Source organism: Leptodactylus fuscus, chromosome 3, assembly GCF_031893055.1.
Source record: "Leptodactylus fuscus isolate aLepFus1 chromosome 3, aLepFus1.hap2, whole genome shotgun sequence".
Classification (NCBI taxonomy): domain Eukaryota; kingdom Metazoa; phylum Chordata; class Amphibia; order Anura; family Leptodactylidae; genus Leptodactylus; species Leptodactylus fuscus.
This window is the reverse complement of record NC_134267.1, coordinates 9,218,703-9,235,375: the sequence shown is the minus strand read 5'-3', so window position 1 is coordinate 9,235,375 and position 16,673 is coordinate 9,218,703. Positions and strand designations below refer to the sequence as shown.

At 47.1% G+C, this 16,673-nt stretch overlaps 1 protein-coding gene across 1 annotated transcript in view; it reads right to left on the bottom strand.

The window, feature by feature from the left end:
* LOC142198688 (S1 RNA-binding domain-containing protein 1-like) overlaps window positions 1–3,087 on the bottom strand; it is a 44,838-nt gene extending 41,751 nt beyond the window's left edge. The window contains exons 1-3 of the mRNA XM_075269716.1: window positions 3,006–3,087; window positions 988–1,061; window positions 223–367 (exon numbers count right to left, since the gene is read on the bottom strand). Coding sequence (XP_075125817.1) covers window positions 223–367; window positions 988–1,061 — 219 coding nt within the window. The 5' untranslated portion in view covers window positions 3,006–3,087. The remainder of the gene's footprint in view (window positions 1–222; window positions 368–987; window positions 1,062–3,005) is intronic.
* Between the last annotated feature and the right edge of the window lie 13,586 nt (window positions 3,088–16,673).

Genomic DNA, 16,673 nt, shown 5'->3' with positions numbered 1-16,673 from the left:
GTATGTCTATGTTCCTTTAAGACAGGAGTAGGGAACCTTCGGCTCTCCAGATGCTGTGAAACTACAACTCCCAGCATGCTCCATTCACTTCCATGGGAGTTCCCAGAACAGCAGAGCCAGTATGCATGCTGGGAGTTGTAGTTTTGCAACAGCTGGAGAGCCGTACGTTCCCTACCCCTGCTTTAAGATATTCACATCCCACCCAACATTTACAGCACCCACCTTTCTTGGTCTGGGTGCAGCAGCAGGCTTTGGTTTTGCTGCAGTTTTCTTTACTGTTGTTTTGGCGGCCGTGCTTCTTTTTTTAGTGGGTTTTTCCTCTGGCATCCATTCATCCTCATCTTTAGACTCTTCCTCAGAATCTGACCTAAAGACACAACGGTGTTTATAAAAGAAGAGTATATATATATATATATATATATATATATATATATTCTGTGTCTGTGAGGAGGTCCCAGGGTGTGTCCACATGGGACATGATCTGCAATGCAAAATAACTGTACAAATTTTCTGCAGAATTGTGCGTGTGGATCCGTTGCATTATTTTATGCAGCACTCACTTTTTTTTGGCAACAGCTGAAATGTGCATTGAAAATTTCAATTTCCGCTTCCACTCTGTACACTGCAGCCTGGCCCATTCACTTGATTATAGTTAGAGATGAGCGAGTACTAATCGAAACGGCAGTATGCTCCCATAGGAGTGAATGGATGCAGCCAGCACGCAGCCGGCGTCCTGCCACTTAACCCCCTGCGCGCCGGCCGCTCCCATTCATCCCTACCGTTTTGAATGGTACTCACTCATCTCTAATTATAATCATACCAGCTTCTAGCTATATACATAGTATACGGCTTCAGGCAGCCAAAAAAGTTGATGTGGCGGGGTCCGGGTGTCTGACCCCATCCAGTCTGATACTGATGACTTCTCCTGCGGACAGGTCATCAGAATCCAACTTTTCTGGGTTATGGACAACCCCTTTAAGTACTCACATTGCGCTCAGGAAGGACAGCTCCTGCTTAGGGGCCGCAGCGGTGGTTCTTGCTTTTCTGGGTAACCTAGACATCTAGGAGACAGATGAGATAGGAGATTATTGGATGAGCTATCATTCACAAATACACATAACATGGAAAAAACATGGCGGCCACCATTATAGTCAATAGGATCTGCATGTGACCGCTGTTTTAGCAGTCCGGATCTCCGTTATTCAGGTCCCCCGGCGAACTTGAACGACGGAGAGCACAGCGCAGATGTGGATATAGCCTTACCCATAACACTGGCAGGCATCCTTATAGACTATTCCTCCGGCAGAAACTAGTAGGTTTACAAAGATGGCAGATCTGAGAGCATTAGGCCCTTGGCAACCCATTAGCACCCTGCAATGGCATCAACGGGGAGAAAGCTGTAGGAGGACGGTCACCAAACCCTTAGATGCCAAGACAACATTGACCAGAGCACCTAAGTGGTCCATGTAGAGCAGCGTGCAGGACCTCTACACCTAATGCGTTATACACGTCAGACCCCAAAGATCAGGGACACATCAGCGTTGGTATTCTGTCCGAGGGAGTCCGCATGGGGACACCCCCCTCAAACGGAACACCAAAAGCAATTGCACCTACTGTGCAGTAAAAGCACACGGACCCCATAGACTATACTTGCCGTGCGATGCCCGCACAAATCACGCAGAGAGGAAAGTAGATTGTGAACTACTTTCCTGTCTGCACGATCCCTGCAGAGATCTGGCGGCAAGCACATGGACCCCATTATAGTCTATGAGGTCCATGTGCTGTTACTGCACAGCGGCTGCAATTGTGTTTGGTGTTCCATTTGGGGGTGGGGGGTCCCCATGCGGACGGAATAACAACACAGATGTGAACCAACCCTAAACTGATCCTACTAGCTTAAGGCTTGGGTTCTGCGGGCAAAACAAACGCAGCATTTTACAGTCATAGCAAAGTGGAAGGACTCAAGCGAATCCCCACTTTGCGTGCTGCGGACACGTGACCATTGCGGTTTATGTAAATGGCAGCATGTCCATTATCCCTACGGAAACACCGGCGGTTTTCCTATAGGTATAATAGTAGCAGAAAGTCCGCAGAGGAAACCTCTGTGAACTTTGTGCAGAAAGAACTACAATGTAATTACACCCTTGTTTTTCCTGCAGCAATTTTTTGCTGCCGGATGCCACGTGGGGCCTTAGCCTCAGGGTGCCGCAGTTTCGGACAGCAGTCGGGTATGGTTTTGGAAATTGCATAATGACAATCACGCCTAAAGAAACTACAGCGGTTCCCTTTAGGTATAATGGAAGCAGAGGAAACCTGCGTTTTAGCCCACAGCTCTTTTTCGCTGCAGCCTGCTACAAGGCGCCATAGCCTTAAAGCAGGGGTAGGGAACGTACGGCTCTCCAGCCTTTGCAAGACTACAACTCCCAGCATGCACACTTGCTCTGCTGTTCTTGGAACGTCCATGGAAGTGAATGGAGCATGATGGGAGTTGTAGTTTCACCGCAGCTGGAGAGCCGCAGGTTCCCTACCCCCGCCTTCACGTCTTCAGTAGATCCTCAGAGATCTGCACCTGACTAATTTTGCAATGTGTTGGCACCATCACAACAGCCAGAGATGTGATCACTCCTATGAATGGATTGCACCATTTCTTCAATGAAGCAACATCAACACCAATAGGTTTATTGAAAGGGGGCGTGGCTACACACCGGTGATCATGTGACACGTGTTAACCAATGAGACCAGTCCTACAGAGCACGCTATAATATAATACTCATAACACATGTTACCCCGGGTCACGTGACACAGTAGCCCGCCAGCCCCGGCCCGCTCATCTCACAGGTCTGCTCTGTAACTTCCAACTACAAGTCCCAGCATGCCACAGCTGGAGAGTCACAGACTACAGAGCCGGGCAGGGTCTGCTGCAGGACTGGAGTCAGTAGTATGTGCGAGTACTTGGGGCCGGACACGCACCCTCAGCCCCGCTGCCCCGGTGTCTTAGCGCTGACCTCACTATACAGAACACACGTCCACTGTGGGCTGCAGCTCTTCAATCTTCCTGCGCTCTCCTAGGCCCCGCCTCCTCCTGCTGACCGGGCTACGGGGCGCAGAGCGGGTCAAAATACCTTTAACGTTGTCTGACTGTAGTGTTGACGCATGCGCACAATAGAGAGCTGTGGCGTGGTGGTATATTATAGCTTCCTTTACACATTGCGTTTTCGTTGACGTTTCTAGCTGCGGTTCTTTGCACTAGACTTCCATTGCACTGTCATGAATGGTATTTTCAGCAAGACATTTATTCCATGGGGTTCCAACATTTCACTAATCACTACCCATGCAGGGGACATTTTTAAAGGGGTTGTCCCAGGAGTCTCGTCCCTTCACTTACTTCGGTACTATTCTGTTATCGGGCCAGCAGCAGCGCATTTCAGCACCAGCTTTCGGGACAGCAGTTCAGTTCAGCAGCGGGAATTACAATGACATCCGAGGACTGCTGGCCCGATGCTTGTGCCCAGTAGCCAGTACATCAATGACCCCCCCTCCATCTCCTCCTCCTTCCAGTGCTGCCCCCCAGCTCTCCTTACATCTACCCCGTACCCTCTCCCCGCCACATGACTAAGCCGATGCTGGCCCGATGATAGAGGCCGTGCTTGTGTGTAGTAGGCAGTACATCGATCGATGCCCTCATCCTCCTCTTCCTTCCAGTGCTGCCCCCCAGCTCTTCTTACATCTGCCCCGTACCCTCTCCCTGTAATAGGCCTCACCGTAAATCTTGAGCAATGAATGCTACTAGATAGCCGCCGGACGCTGCAGAAAGTTTGTCCCTCCGGCTCGCTGTAGCTCACCGTTCCTGTAGTCGGCGTGTTTCTTGTCAGGGCCTGGATTGAGCCCCGGTGTCTTTCCTTTCGGTCTCGGTACTAGCGCTGAGGTGAGGCCTAGTCGTGTGGCGGGGAGAGGGTACGGGGAAGATGTAAGGAGAGCTGGGGGGCAGCACTGGCAGGAGGAGAAGGATGGGGGAGGGGGGTCATCGATGTACTGGTTACTGGGCACAAGCATCGGGCCAGCAGTCCTCGGATGTCATTGTAATTCCCGCTGCTGAACTGCTGTCCCGAAAGCTGCTGCTGAACTGCGCTGCTGCTGGCCCGATAACGGAATAGTACCCTTACTTCCTCCAGGGGGGTTGTGGATTGGGTCATGTGATCAGAACCAGCCCCAGGTCACATCGCCGTCTCTGTGCTATGGCTGCGGGGGTGAGCCTAACCTTTTTGCCGCCTGAGGCGGACGACTGCAACGGTTTTGGAAATCGCAGCGTGTCCGCAGTGTGTATATTCCCGCAGTGTGGGGATGGGATTCGCTAGGATCTAAACCTCTACACAGTGACTGTAAAACGCCTCGTTTTTTTTTCTGCGGTGTTTCCATCACAAGCAAACCGCGTCTTTGACGCCATGTGGGGCCCCGAACCTTATACTGGATTACAATTGCAGATATACTCAGAAGATGTTTCTCTTGGGCCCTGTGCGGCCAGCTTTCCCTGTCTTCTTTTCCCTGTTCCAGATACTGATACGCAATGTTACATTCCTGTATTTGTTTTGCATTTTTCCTAAATATAATTATTTTTGATTAAAAAAACAAGGGACACTTGACAGACCCCATTATAATCAAAGGGATCTGTAAGGATCCATATGTTACCGCTTTTTTAACAATTCGCCAATCCATGGTTGTGAACTAACCTAATACAGTGTTGGCCAAAAGTATTGGCCCCCCTGCAATTCTGTCAGATAATACTCCTTTTCTTCCAGATAATGATTGCAATCACAAATTCTTTGGTATTATTTTCTTCATTTAATTTGTCTTCAATGGAAAACCACAAAAAGAATTGTCAAAAATCCAAATTGGATATAATTCCACACCAAACATAAAAAAGGGGGTGGACAAAAGTATTGGCACTGTTTGAAAAATCATGTGATGCTTCTCTAATTTGTGTAATTAACAGCACCTGTTACTTACCTGAGGCACCTAACAGGTGGTGGCAATAACTGAATCACACTTGCCGCCAGTTGAAATGGATTAAAGTTGACTCCACCTGTGTCCTTGTGTGACCACATTGAGCATGGAGAAAAGAAAGAAGACCAAAGAACTGTCTGAGGACTGGAGAAGCAAAATTGTGAGGAAGCCTGAGCAATCTCAAGGCTACAAGTCCATCTCCAAAGACCTGAATGTTCCTGTGTCTACCGTGCGCAATGTCATCAGGAAGTGTAAAGCCCATGGCACTGTGGCTAACCTCCCTAGATGTGGACGCAAAAGAAACATGGACGAGAGATTTCACCGCAAGATTGTGCGGATGGCGGATAAAGAACCTCGACTAACATCCAAACAAGTCCAAGCTGCCCTGCAGTCCGAGGGTACAACAGTGTCACCCCGTACTATCCAGCGTCAGCGTCTGAATGAGAAGGGACTGTATGGGAGGAGACCCAGGAAGACCCCACTTCTTACCCACAGACAGAAGCCAGACTGGAGTTTGCCAAAACTTACCTGAGAAAGCCAAAACCGTTCTGGAAGAATGTTCTCTGGTCAGAGGAGACAAAAGTAGGAAAAGGCCTCAACATAGAGATTACAGGGAAAAAGAGAAGAAGACGCCCCCTACAGTCAGACATGGCGGAGGTCCCTGATGGTTTGGGGTTGCTTTGCTGCCTCTGGCACTGGACTGCTTGACCGTGTGCATGGCATTATGAAGTCTGAAGACGACCAACACATTGTGCAGCATCATGTAGGGCCCAGTGTGAGAAAGCGGGGTCTCCCTCAGAGGTCAGGGCTCTTCCAGCAGGACAAGGACCCAAAACACACTTCAGGTCAGCACTAGAAAATGGTGGTGAGAGAAAGCCCTGGAGACTTGTAAAGTGGCAGCAATGAGTCCAGCCCTGAATCCCATAGAACACCTGTGGGGGAGGGGAGATCTCTTGGTGGCAGTTTGGAGAAGGCCCCCTTCACATCTCAGGGGAGACCGCGAGCAGGAGCCAAAGAAGAAGGGTCTAAGATTCCAGCAGAGCCTTGTAAGAAACTCATTGCTGGTTAGCGGAAGCGGTTGTGCGCAGTTATTGTGTCTAAAGGTTGTGCGACCAAGTATTAGGCTGAGGGCGCCAATACTTCTGTCCGCACCATTTCTGGAGTTTTGTGTAAAATGATCAATGATGTGACTTTTTTTTTCATTCTCTTTTGTGTTTTTTCATTGCAAATAAATGAAGATATTACCAAAGAGTTTGTGCTTGTACTCATTATCTGGGGACACCGAGGATTATCTGACAGAACTGCAGGGGGGGCCAATACTTTTGGCCAACACTGTACATCTACATTGGTTTGTCAATTAAATGGTTGCAAAAGTCAAATTGTTCCCTGATGATATGTAAAATGTGCGGTCACCGATGCCCAAAATAATAGGACAATGATCAACCATGTCCTGTGTAGACAATAGATGATAAATAACTTATCACTGGGGGTCCGGCTGCTGTGATACGCCCTGAATGGAGCGGTAGCGCAGGCATGACCACCGCTCCATTCACTTCTATGCAACTGGCTCTATCAGTCTGATGGATGTGATTGGAGCCGGGGTCACACATGGGACCCAAGAACCCCAGAGCCAAGACTAGGGATAGTCAGACTCAGACAAGATGGCCGCCCTTATAATTAATACGTCGAAAATCAGTCAATAACAAGAGATTAGAAGAAAAGTGATCAATTTCACTCTTTTAATTTGATGTAATGTCATTCTTAATCTGTACCAGCAGGTGGCACCAATGACTTATTATTTTCCTGCCCGTATGTCGCGGGTCACCCCATATCGGAGCCTTACATTTCCAATATACGCCTGCATATAAATCAAACTTTTCCATATCCCCTTGTTAGGATTTTTATAGGGGACTTGTGTGCTTGCAGGTTGTATGAGTGTGATAAAGCCTTGGACTGCCTGGATATTACAATTATTTCCATGTTGATACCCTCCTCTAAGTTCATTCAGATCTAACGTTTTTTTGATATATCCTCCCCCACGTGGCCACGGCGCTGTGTAGGTGGGTCACAAAGTGCATGACCTTATACAGGGTCATATCTGGGGGTGTTTCTGCAGAAAACTTATATCAAATAACTTGTATCTCTACTAAAATGTATAAACCACAAAGAAATTAAATGAAGATTGTAAGATTCCTGGTATCTGCACCATTACAGGCGGCCGGGTCCTCGCCGCTATCTCTGCTATCACACTTTCTGCTTAGACACATCTTGTTTCAGATTTTCTTTTTCCCACGAGAATCTGTGTTCTTGTGGTTTTTGAAGGAAGCGACAAGTAGCAACATAGACAAGGTAGTGGTAAACAATGGAGCAACACTGACTGCGAGAGCAACGCACACACCAGCAAATACAGCAGGTGCCCGGCCCGAGGAAACCGTGTAACCAAACTGGGCAGATCAGCGCAGGCGCTGCGGGTCACATATAGGTCACATTAACATGTAGGGACTATGTACTTACTAAGTGCATAAGTTTTAAGTCTGAACCTTCTGTTTGGTACTTGTACAGTCCTATACTATAACAACAGGACATGGTTATGTTGGACAAAATCTCACCCGGGGACAGTCAACTGCCCCCATACACATAAGATAGTTGTCAGATGGTGGGGTGCCCTCATACACATGAGAATATCTTCATATTAGACTGTCCAGACAATGGGAGGGATTCATCAAGACTGGCGTATTTTATGCCAGTCTTGATGTCTCCTGTGGCAGTGCAGGGAGCGCTTAATTCATGGTGAGACTGTACCCCAGTATGAATCAGGGGCATTCCTTGTGCCTAGGTGCAAACCTACGGTGGCCCCAGTTCTGTTTTGGTTGCAAATGGTGTTCAGCAGATGCAAGAAATGATGAATCTCCCCAAATATTTATCTAGCATGCAGAAGACCATAGGACATGTCAGAAAATAAGACATAGTTTACACGTTGTATACTGGTTGCAGAAATTTGGTTGCAGAATCCACACTGCAATCCCACTGGAAACCACAGTACCCACCGTGGCACAATAGGTTGAGACCATGAGCGATCCCCGCAGGGAGCAGAAGACAGGACCCTTCAATAATGGAGGTATGATTAGGAATACGTAGGAAGGGGCTTGTAATAACTAAATTTGCCAAGGCACGCAGCTCACGTTGCAGATTACTTGGGCGGTATGAGGTGCAGCCATGATGGTGATCTACTTTTCTTTATGCAGCACTGAACGTGCAAAATAACGAAGGATTACCTTGTATATTATGTATAAAATAAGTAAAAAGAAGGTTGTGACCCGAACCAAACCGCTCGTAAAAAACTGTGACATTTATGTTTTTAACAGTTCAGACATCTATGAACACTGTGACATACGATGTGGTCAGGCCACAAAGCGTCAGCGCAGGGTAGAACTACAAGATCTATTTATATCTTTACTATCGTAGAATCAAACTAAAGGAAACAACATTGCATGACAAGGACCTGGGGGGGGGGGGGATTAGTAGAAGGTGAAGAAAACATTTGTAATCTTTACATAAATGTATATGCCACAACTCAGAAGAGATTGGAGTAGTAGTTACAATGTGGTCAATGGTAGACTGAGGACTCTCCACTGACTCCTCTAGACGACCTCCAAAGTTGGGGTAATGTTGAGGGGGCCTGCGATGTACCTGGTGGGGTTGGTAGTTTCCCCAGGGACACTTCCAGTTATTAGGAGTCTTCTCTTCTCCTGAGTTAGGTGATGGTGGTCGTAAGGACAGGAACAACTCAGGAGGAATTTTTTGGATGGAAAAAAATGGCAACTGCATGATGTGATGTTTCCTACACGCTGGAAAACTTGATAACAAAAGACCTATTGCATCTATAGCTTTTTGTCATTGAGAAGACTCATCATCGTTTCCAGTTCTTGTGAAGGGAACATCTCTAATCCACTGAAGCTTGACGTTATTTCTATTTACTTTGCACATTTTTGCCTTTATCCCTTTTAGTAATATATACATAAGTATCTGGGCAGACGTTACATAATCTAGTATCCGTTCCCACACACTTGTGTTGTCTGTGTACCCTATTAAGTGACACACCTGTAATAATTCCTCCGCTCTTTACATGTGTGTTTTGGGCCAAAGTGCTTTACCCAGTAAGAAGTGCAAATAATTCTAATATTCTGTCCTGCAGAGATAACTTCATTGGACATCACTGTTACCGTTTCCATCAGTGGCGTAACTAGGAATGGCGGGGCCCCATGGCGAACTTTTGACATGGCCCCCCCCCTCCCCGACTGACCGACACCGATGACCTCGGCCGACCCCCTCCTACGCATTCCTGCGCACTCTATTATGCCCCATAGTGGCCCCTGTACACAGTATTATGTCCCTTAGTGGCCCATGCAAACACTATTAGGTCCCTCAGTGGCCCTTCTGCACAGTGTTATCCCCCATAGTGGCCCCTGCACACAGTATCATGTCCCATAGTGGCCCCTGCACACAGTATTATGTCCCATAGTGGCCCCTGCACACAGTATTATCCCCCATAGTGGCCTCTGCACACAGTATTATGCCCCATAGTGGCCCCTGCACACAGTATTATGTCCCATAGTGGCCCCTGCACACAGTATTATGCCTCATAGTGGCCCCTGCACACAGTATTATGCCCCATAGTGGCCCCTGCACACAGTATTATGTCCCATAGTGGCCCCTGCACACAGTATTATGTCCCATAGTGGCTCCTGCACACAGTATTATGCCCCATAGTGGCCCCTGCACACAGTATTATCCCCCATAGTGGCCCCTGCACACAGTATTATCCCCCATAGTGGCCCCTGCACACAGTATTATCCCCCATAGTGGCCCCTGCACACAGTATTATGTCCCATAGTGGCCCCTGCACACAGTATTATCCCCCATAGTGGCCCCTGCACACAGTATTATGACCCATAGTGGCCCCTGCACACAGTATTATCCCCCATAGTGGCCCCTGCACACAGTATTATCCCCCATAGTGGCCCCTGCACACAGTATTATGCCCCATAGTGGTCCCTGCACACAGTATTATACCCCATAGTGGCCCCTGCACACAGTATTATGTCCCATAGTGACCCCTGCACACAGTATTATGCCCCATAGTGGCCCCTGCACACAGTATTATGTCCCATAGTGGCCCATGCAAACACTATTATGTCCCTCAGTGGCCCCTGCACACAGTATTATCCCATATAGTGGCCCCTGCACACAGTATTATCCCCCATAGTGGCCTCTGCACACAGTATAATGTCCCATAGTGGCCCCTGCACACAGTATTATGTCCCATAGTGGCCCCTGCACACAGTATTATGCGCCATAGTGACCCCTGCACACAGTATTATGCCCCATAATGGCCCCTGCACACAGTATTATGCCCCATAGTGGCCCCTGCACACAGTATTATGTCCCATAGTGGCCCCTGCACACAGTATTATGCCCCATAGTGGCCCCTGCACACAGTATTATCCCCCATAGTGGCCCCTGCACACAGTATTATGTCCCATAGTGGCCCCTGCACACAGTATTATGTCCCATAGTGACCCCTGCACACAGTATTATGCGCCATAGTGACCCCTGCACACAGTATTATGTCCCATAGTGGCCCCTCCGCACAGTATTATCCCCCATAGTGGCCCCTGCACACAGTATTATGCGCCATAGTGACCCCTGCACACAGTATTATGTCCCATAGTGGCCCCTGCACACAGTATTATCCCCCATAGTGGCCCCTGCACACAGTATTATGTCCCATAGTGGCCCCTGCACACAGTATTATGCCCCATAATGGCCCCTGCACACAGTATTATGCCCCATAATGGCCCCTGCACACAGTATTATGCCCCATAATGGCCCCTGCACACAGTATTATGCCCCATAATGGCCCCTGCACACAGTATTATGCCCCATAGTGGCCCCTGCACACATTATTATGTCCCATAGTGGCTCCTGCACACAGTATTATGTCCCATAGTGGCTCCTGCACACAGTATTATCCCCCATAGTGGCCCCTGCATACAGTATTATGCCACATAATGAACACCCATAAACAATTATTATACTCTGGGGTCTTTTCAGACCCTAGAGTATAATAATCGGAGACCCAGGGGGAAAAAAACATTAAAAAAAAATCTCTGAGCTGTCGGCCTCCGAAGTAGTTGCTCTACAATGACGTCTGACGTGATGTCGGACGACTAGGCCGAAGCCTGCACGGATCTTGGAGAGGTAAGTAACAGTGTTTTTTATGTTTCTTACCTCCCGCGGGCCAACGATCATCAAAGACCCCCGAGTATAATGATAGCAGTGGTAGTGGCTGTCACCGGGCCCCTAATGTTCCGGTCCCTGTGGCAGCTGCCTCCGCTGCTATGGCGGTAGTTATGCCACTGGTTTCCATGACCCATGAAGATATTTTAGGGTAAGATTTTTTAGGGCATGGACTGACGGGTATGTCCATCCCACTCTACAACTGACTCCAGTATTAACCCAAATATTTCCTAGGATGCTTCTCAAATATCAGGACCCCATGGTGACTACAATGGTTGCTAACAAAGAGTGACTGGACATGGCCAACAAATAGCAAAACATTTATAGGGTTTCCTTACTAATGGCTCCTATCCCTTGTCCATAAAATAGGGCTTAAGTGTCTGCTGAGATCCCCAAAAATTGTGGGAACTGGGGTCCCTGAATACCCCATGGTGGTACCACACATGTAATAGTAAATTTAATGGTGTCATTAACATGGGGGTCCCCACCATCAGACCCTCAGTGATTGCTTATGAAATAGTTGAATAGGAAATAAGAACCATTAGTGGAAAACCCCTGTAAATCAGTTAAACCATAGCAATCAATATTTGCAGGCAATTATCAGGTTGTGACAGAGCATTCATGGCGACCACCACCCCTATCTATGAGACCAGTCCTTCTTGTTGTGACACAAGCATGAAAAGACGTTGACTATACCCCTTTTTTGTGATGTCATCCATGTCACATAGACAATAATAGAAGTCTGGGAGGTCTCCCCTTATTTCGAGAGCCTCCTGGAGTTTCTGAGAGAGTTGACTAGTATGTGTTAAACTGACCTGGCCCCCATAACACCCGTACTTACCCACTTTGCAGTTGGTAAAATAGGGATATTTAAAGTCCTGCCTCCAAATGCCCCATCCCCACCCAGACCCATGGACACAGCCACCCACTTTCATGTGGATTTTCATTAGTCATGCCTCCTTTTCATGTCGTACCTCCCAAATTTGCTGGGACTGTTATAGGAATTTGGTGCAGAATTTGAGGTGGTTTCTGCCTCAAAATCAGCTCCAAATTCTGCCTGAAACCAATCTCCATTCGTTTCAAGGGAACCTCAAACATGGCGGCAATGCGCAGCATGAAACTAATCTAGTAAGGTTAGATTGTTTTGTGAAATAGAGTATACAATGATACAACCAACTGCAACAACAGATTGTACAAGGCAAAGTATGCCCATTACATAGCCATGAACACGGCAACTTGTACTCAATTTCCGCGGGGTTCGCAGTCACCAGCGGTTCCCAGAGGTAGACATTCTTCAGCCACAAAGATGTTCACAGCAATTGCTCAGTTGTAGCGAGACTCAACGAACCAACTTGGCAATGATCCTTGTATGCACAGCAGCCTTTCTCACCTTGAGAGTCACAGTCCCGAGTCCCAACACATAGCAATTGCCCAGTTGTGTTCAGCTCCTAGAGGTCCCGGTTCAGGTTAGGTTTGCTTCACTTCAGATACAATTGGGGATCGTTTTCCGAATCACAACACGTGAACAGGTAGCCACAATGGATCTTTGGATGGTACACCAAAAGGGGTGTAGCGTGCGAAGGCTGCACTTTGGGTGGTGCAAGAAGGACGTACTAAGCAGTTCCATAAGCCAATATTGGGTATGACACATCTAGCAGAGTATGTTACAAATTTTCCAAAAATATCAGGTTCAGCCACATCTGAGATTTTTTGGGTTGGCCAGCCACGAATCTGAAGAGACTTAGGGATGTTGCAGAAAAAAAGTTATACTCCCCTTTCCTCAGCTCTCCTGGGCTCCCTCGCCGCCTCTGTTGCACCTTCACGAGCCTCTTCTGGCCTCCTGGGGGATATCTGAGGCCATTCTTGTGGGATATGCCACCGTCATGATGCTTGTCCACCCATGGGACCACTACGACCCTATCACAGACCTCAACAGTCCTGCTGACGTCACCGGGGATGTTGGAAGAGGACCAAGGATGTTGGAAGAAGGACCAAGGACCAAGGATTGGATGTCACAAGGGAACCCAGGAGAGGTGAGGGAACATGAGTATGACTGTCTATTGCACCTCTCCTGGGCCTACAGGGTATAATAATAGTGTCACTGAGGGAGTAGCTAAAATATAACTTTTTTATCATCCATCTCTAGTAAGGTCCTAGGAAAGGAGAAGGGGATGACTTCCACCACCTTAGGACCAAGAGGGGGCGGATTATGGCACTGAATCCACATCATAATCCGCCCCTTCACAATGGAGGTCTATGAAGACCACCAGCTATCCTTTCTTGAGGCTGATTCAGCCCCGGCATCCGCCTCGCCACAGCACCCTCCTGAGTGTTCCTATTCATTTGAGCCTACTCCGGAGGGCTAAGCCGCGACTGTCAGAAGCCGCGATAGTCGTGGCAGACGCATTTTGGCCCAAGAGTTGCTTCCCGCGTACGTCTCGTTGACAAGATCCACCAATCCGCTCCCCGTGTGAGCGGGGCCTTACACAGCAACCTGTCGTTACTGCTACGGAAAAGACCTTGTATAACTTTAAAAAAAATCTCGCTTCTCGACGACCTCACCCGTTTCCATAGGTCGTGCTGCAAAACAAAAAAGGAAACATGACATTGTCTGACCGGTGAAGTCACGGGCGCCAAAAAGTGTAATGTTGTCAACAGCGATTGAAGTCATCTGAATGGAGAAGAGAAGAGAAGACAGCCGATGAAAGGGGAGTTGTTTTGGGGTTGAGGGGATTAATAGTGTAATATTGACAAGGATGGCGAAACATGATTCAGAATAGCGTAACTCAATTATGGCAGCCTGAGCGGTAAATGTGTACGTGAGCTACCGAGGACAGAGAGCCATTCATTGCAGCTGGCACGGGTGCCAGGCAGGTGTTCACAGATAAACCTATTATCGCCCAAGAGAAGAAACTAGTTAATGGGCCTCTAAGTGATTTTGGCACCTCATGCAATACAAGTATGTCAAAATATGGAATAACATTAATGTGTACGTAGCGATCATCAGTCATCAAAGAGCCAAGTAACAAAAAAAAAAACTAAACGCTTGCCCTCGGAGACAAATCAGCAAAGTGGGTAGGAAAACACCCTTTGGGCACAGCTCCATGATTCACAGTTGGCATACAAAGCAATGGGGTGAGCCAATTGGTTCTGTGGCGGGATAATCTCCTCTGGATTGTGGAAGATGAACCTTCAGGCTTTTCTCACTATTAGTAGGAGATAATATCTCACTTCCCTCTAATTCTCAAACATTGGTCTTGGCCTCTTGCACATACCGCAGCTATTACTGTGTTTTAGGTGTCACTGCTTATTTCAGGTTGTTCACATCAGAGGCGTAGCGTCAAGTTCCCAGGACCCCATGGCGCCCCTACTTACCTTGTCCCGTTTAGGATAGTGGTATATTTTGGGGGCCCCCCTCAGGGTCTAGGGCCTAGTAGCGACTCCCTATAATTAACCCCAGATTAATATATACTGCAAGAAGGATGATCAGAAAATTGACCAGAAATGTATTTAGGATTCTTTACACTTACAATATAAGGAATGGGAATATAAAAAAACAAAAAACTTGATAGTCTTCAGTAGTTGATACCTTTTTAATGGCTAGCTAATAATGATGACAGATTACAATGTTTCAGAACTCTGGGCTCCTTTCTCAAGTAAATTTAAAACCATTTCCGAAGGAGCAGATTTATGTACAAAAGGACACATAGGGATAGAATTCCAGGAGGAAGAGGGGCAGAGGGTTGTTAGTAATTGGTAGAAACAATGTAAACACTTACAGGTCCTTATCAGTTCTCAGGGTCTCAGGTCAGTGATTTCTGTAAAATGACATAAAACCATGTGACAAATTTAGCCCCCTCTCCAGTGTTTGAAGCAGGGTCATAAATTTACACTCATAAATGCATCGTTCTCGCTTTTCCATGCGGGGTGCAAAACCTGCCCTCACATACTGACCACTGACAGGATAGAGATACCAAACTCTAACAGGGAATATAAAATCCCAGGTACGTTCACCTGCAGCACACCCAATGTAGTGTATGTAATAATGTGCACCAAGTGTCCCACTGATAATCTGTATGTTGGAGAGACCGGACAGCAACTTAGAATGCAGATGAATTCACATCGCCATACAATTAGAGAAAGAAGAATGGACCTTGCCGTGTCAAAACATTTCTGCAATGAGGATCATAATATCACTGATCGCATGAAAATTTTGGTTTTGGGAGGGAATTTCAAATCAAAGGTAGAACGACGCATTTATGAGTATAAATTTATGACCCTGCTTCAAACACTGGAGAGGGGGCTAAATTTGTCACATGGGTTTATGTCATTTTACAGAAATCACTGACCTGAGACCCTGAGAACTGATAAGGACCTGTAAGTGTTTACATTGTTTCTACCAATTACTAAAAACCCTCTACCCCCCTTCCTCCTAGAATTCTATCCCTATGTGTCCTGTTGTACATAAATCTGCTCCTTCAGAAATGGTTTTAAATTTACTTGAGAAAGGAGCCGAGTGTTCCGAAACGTTGTAATCTGTCATCATTATTAGTTAGCCATTACAAAGATCAACTACTGAAGACTATAAAGTTTTTTGTTTTTTTTATATGCAAACTCCGGCCTGTAAGCATACCCTTATACACCCTTCTTCCCCTTTCCCTTCTTTAACCCCTTTCGTTTTTTTAATTTTTTTTCATTCACAACCTAAAGGGATTCTAGCATTAGAATCCTTTTTTCAGGCCTACCACGTTGGAATCACCTTAAGAAAGGCTATTCTTCCCCTACCTTTAGATGTCTTCTTCGCGCCGCCATTCCAGTGATATTCATAGTTTTCACCATATGCAAATGAGTCTCCATACAGCACTAGGGGCGGTCCGCATGTGCTCAAACAGCACTGGGGGTGTTCCCTGTGCTGCCTGTGGACTCTCCAGTGACGCCCTCCATCTTCTTCATGCGATTGTTCATTTGGCCACAAGAAAATGGCGGCCGCTCATGTGCAGACAGCGCTTTCGGTTGAAGAAGAGGAGAAAAGGCTGTCTCGAGGAGAAGATGGAGGTCGTCACTGGAGAGTCTGCAGGCAGCACAGGGGACGCCCACAGTGCTTTCTAGAGACTCATTTGCATATGGTGAAAACCGTGAATATCAACGGAACGGCAGCGCGGATAAGACATCTAAAGGTAGGGGAAGAATAGCCTTTCTTAAGGCGATTCCAACGTGGTAGAACTGAAGAAAAGGACTCTAATGGCAGTATCCCTTTAATATTTGCAGGCCAAATTGTACTTTGTAACTAGAGATGAGTGAGTAGTGAAATATTCGATATTCGTTTCGAGTAAAAATCGAAAATCAAATCCCATTATAGTCTATGGGAAAAA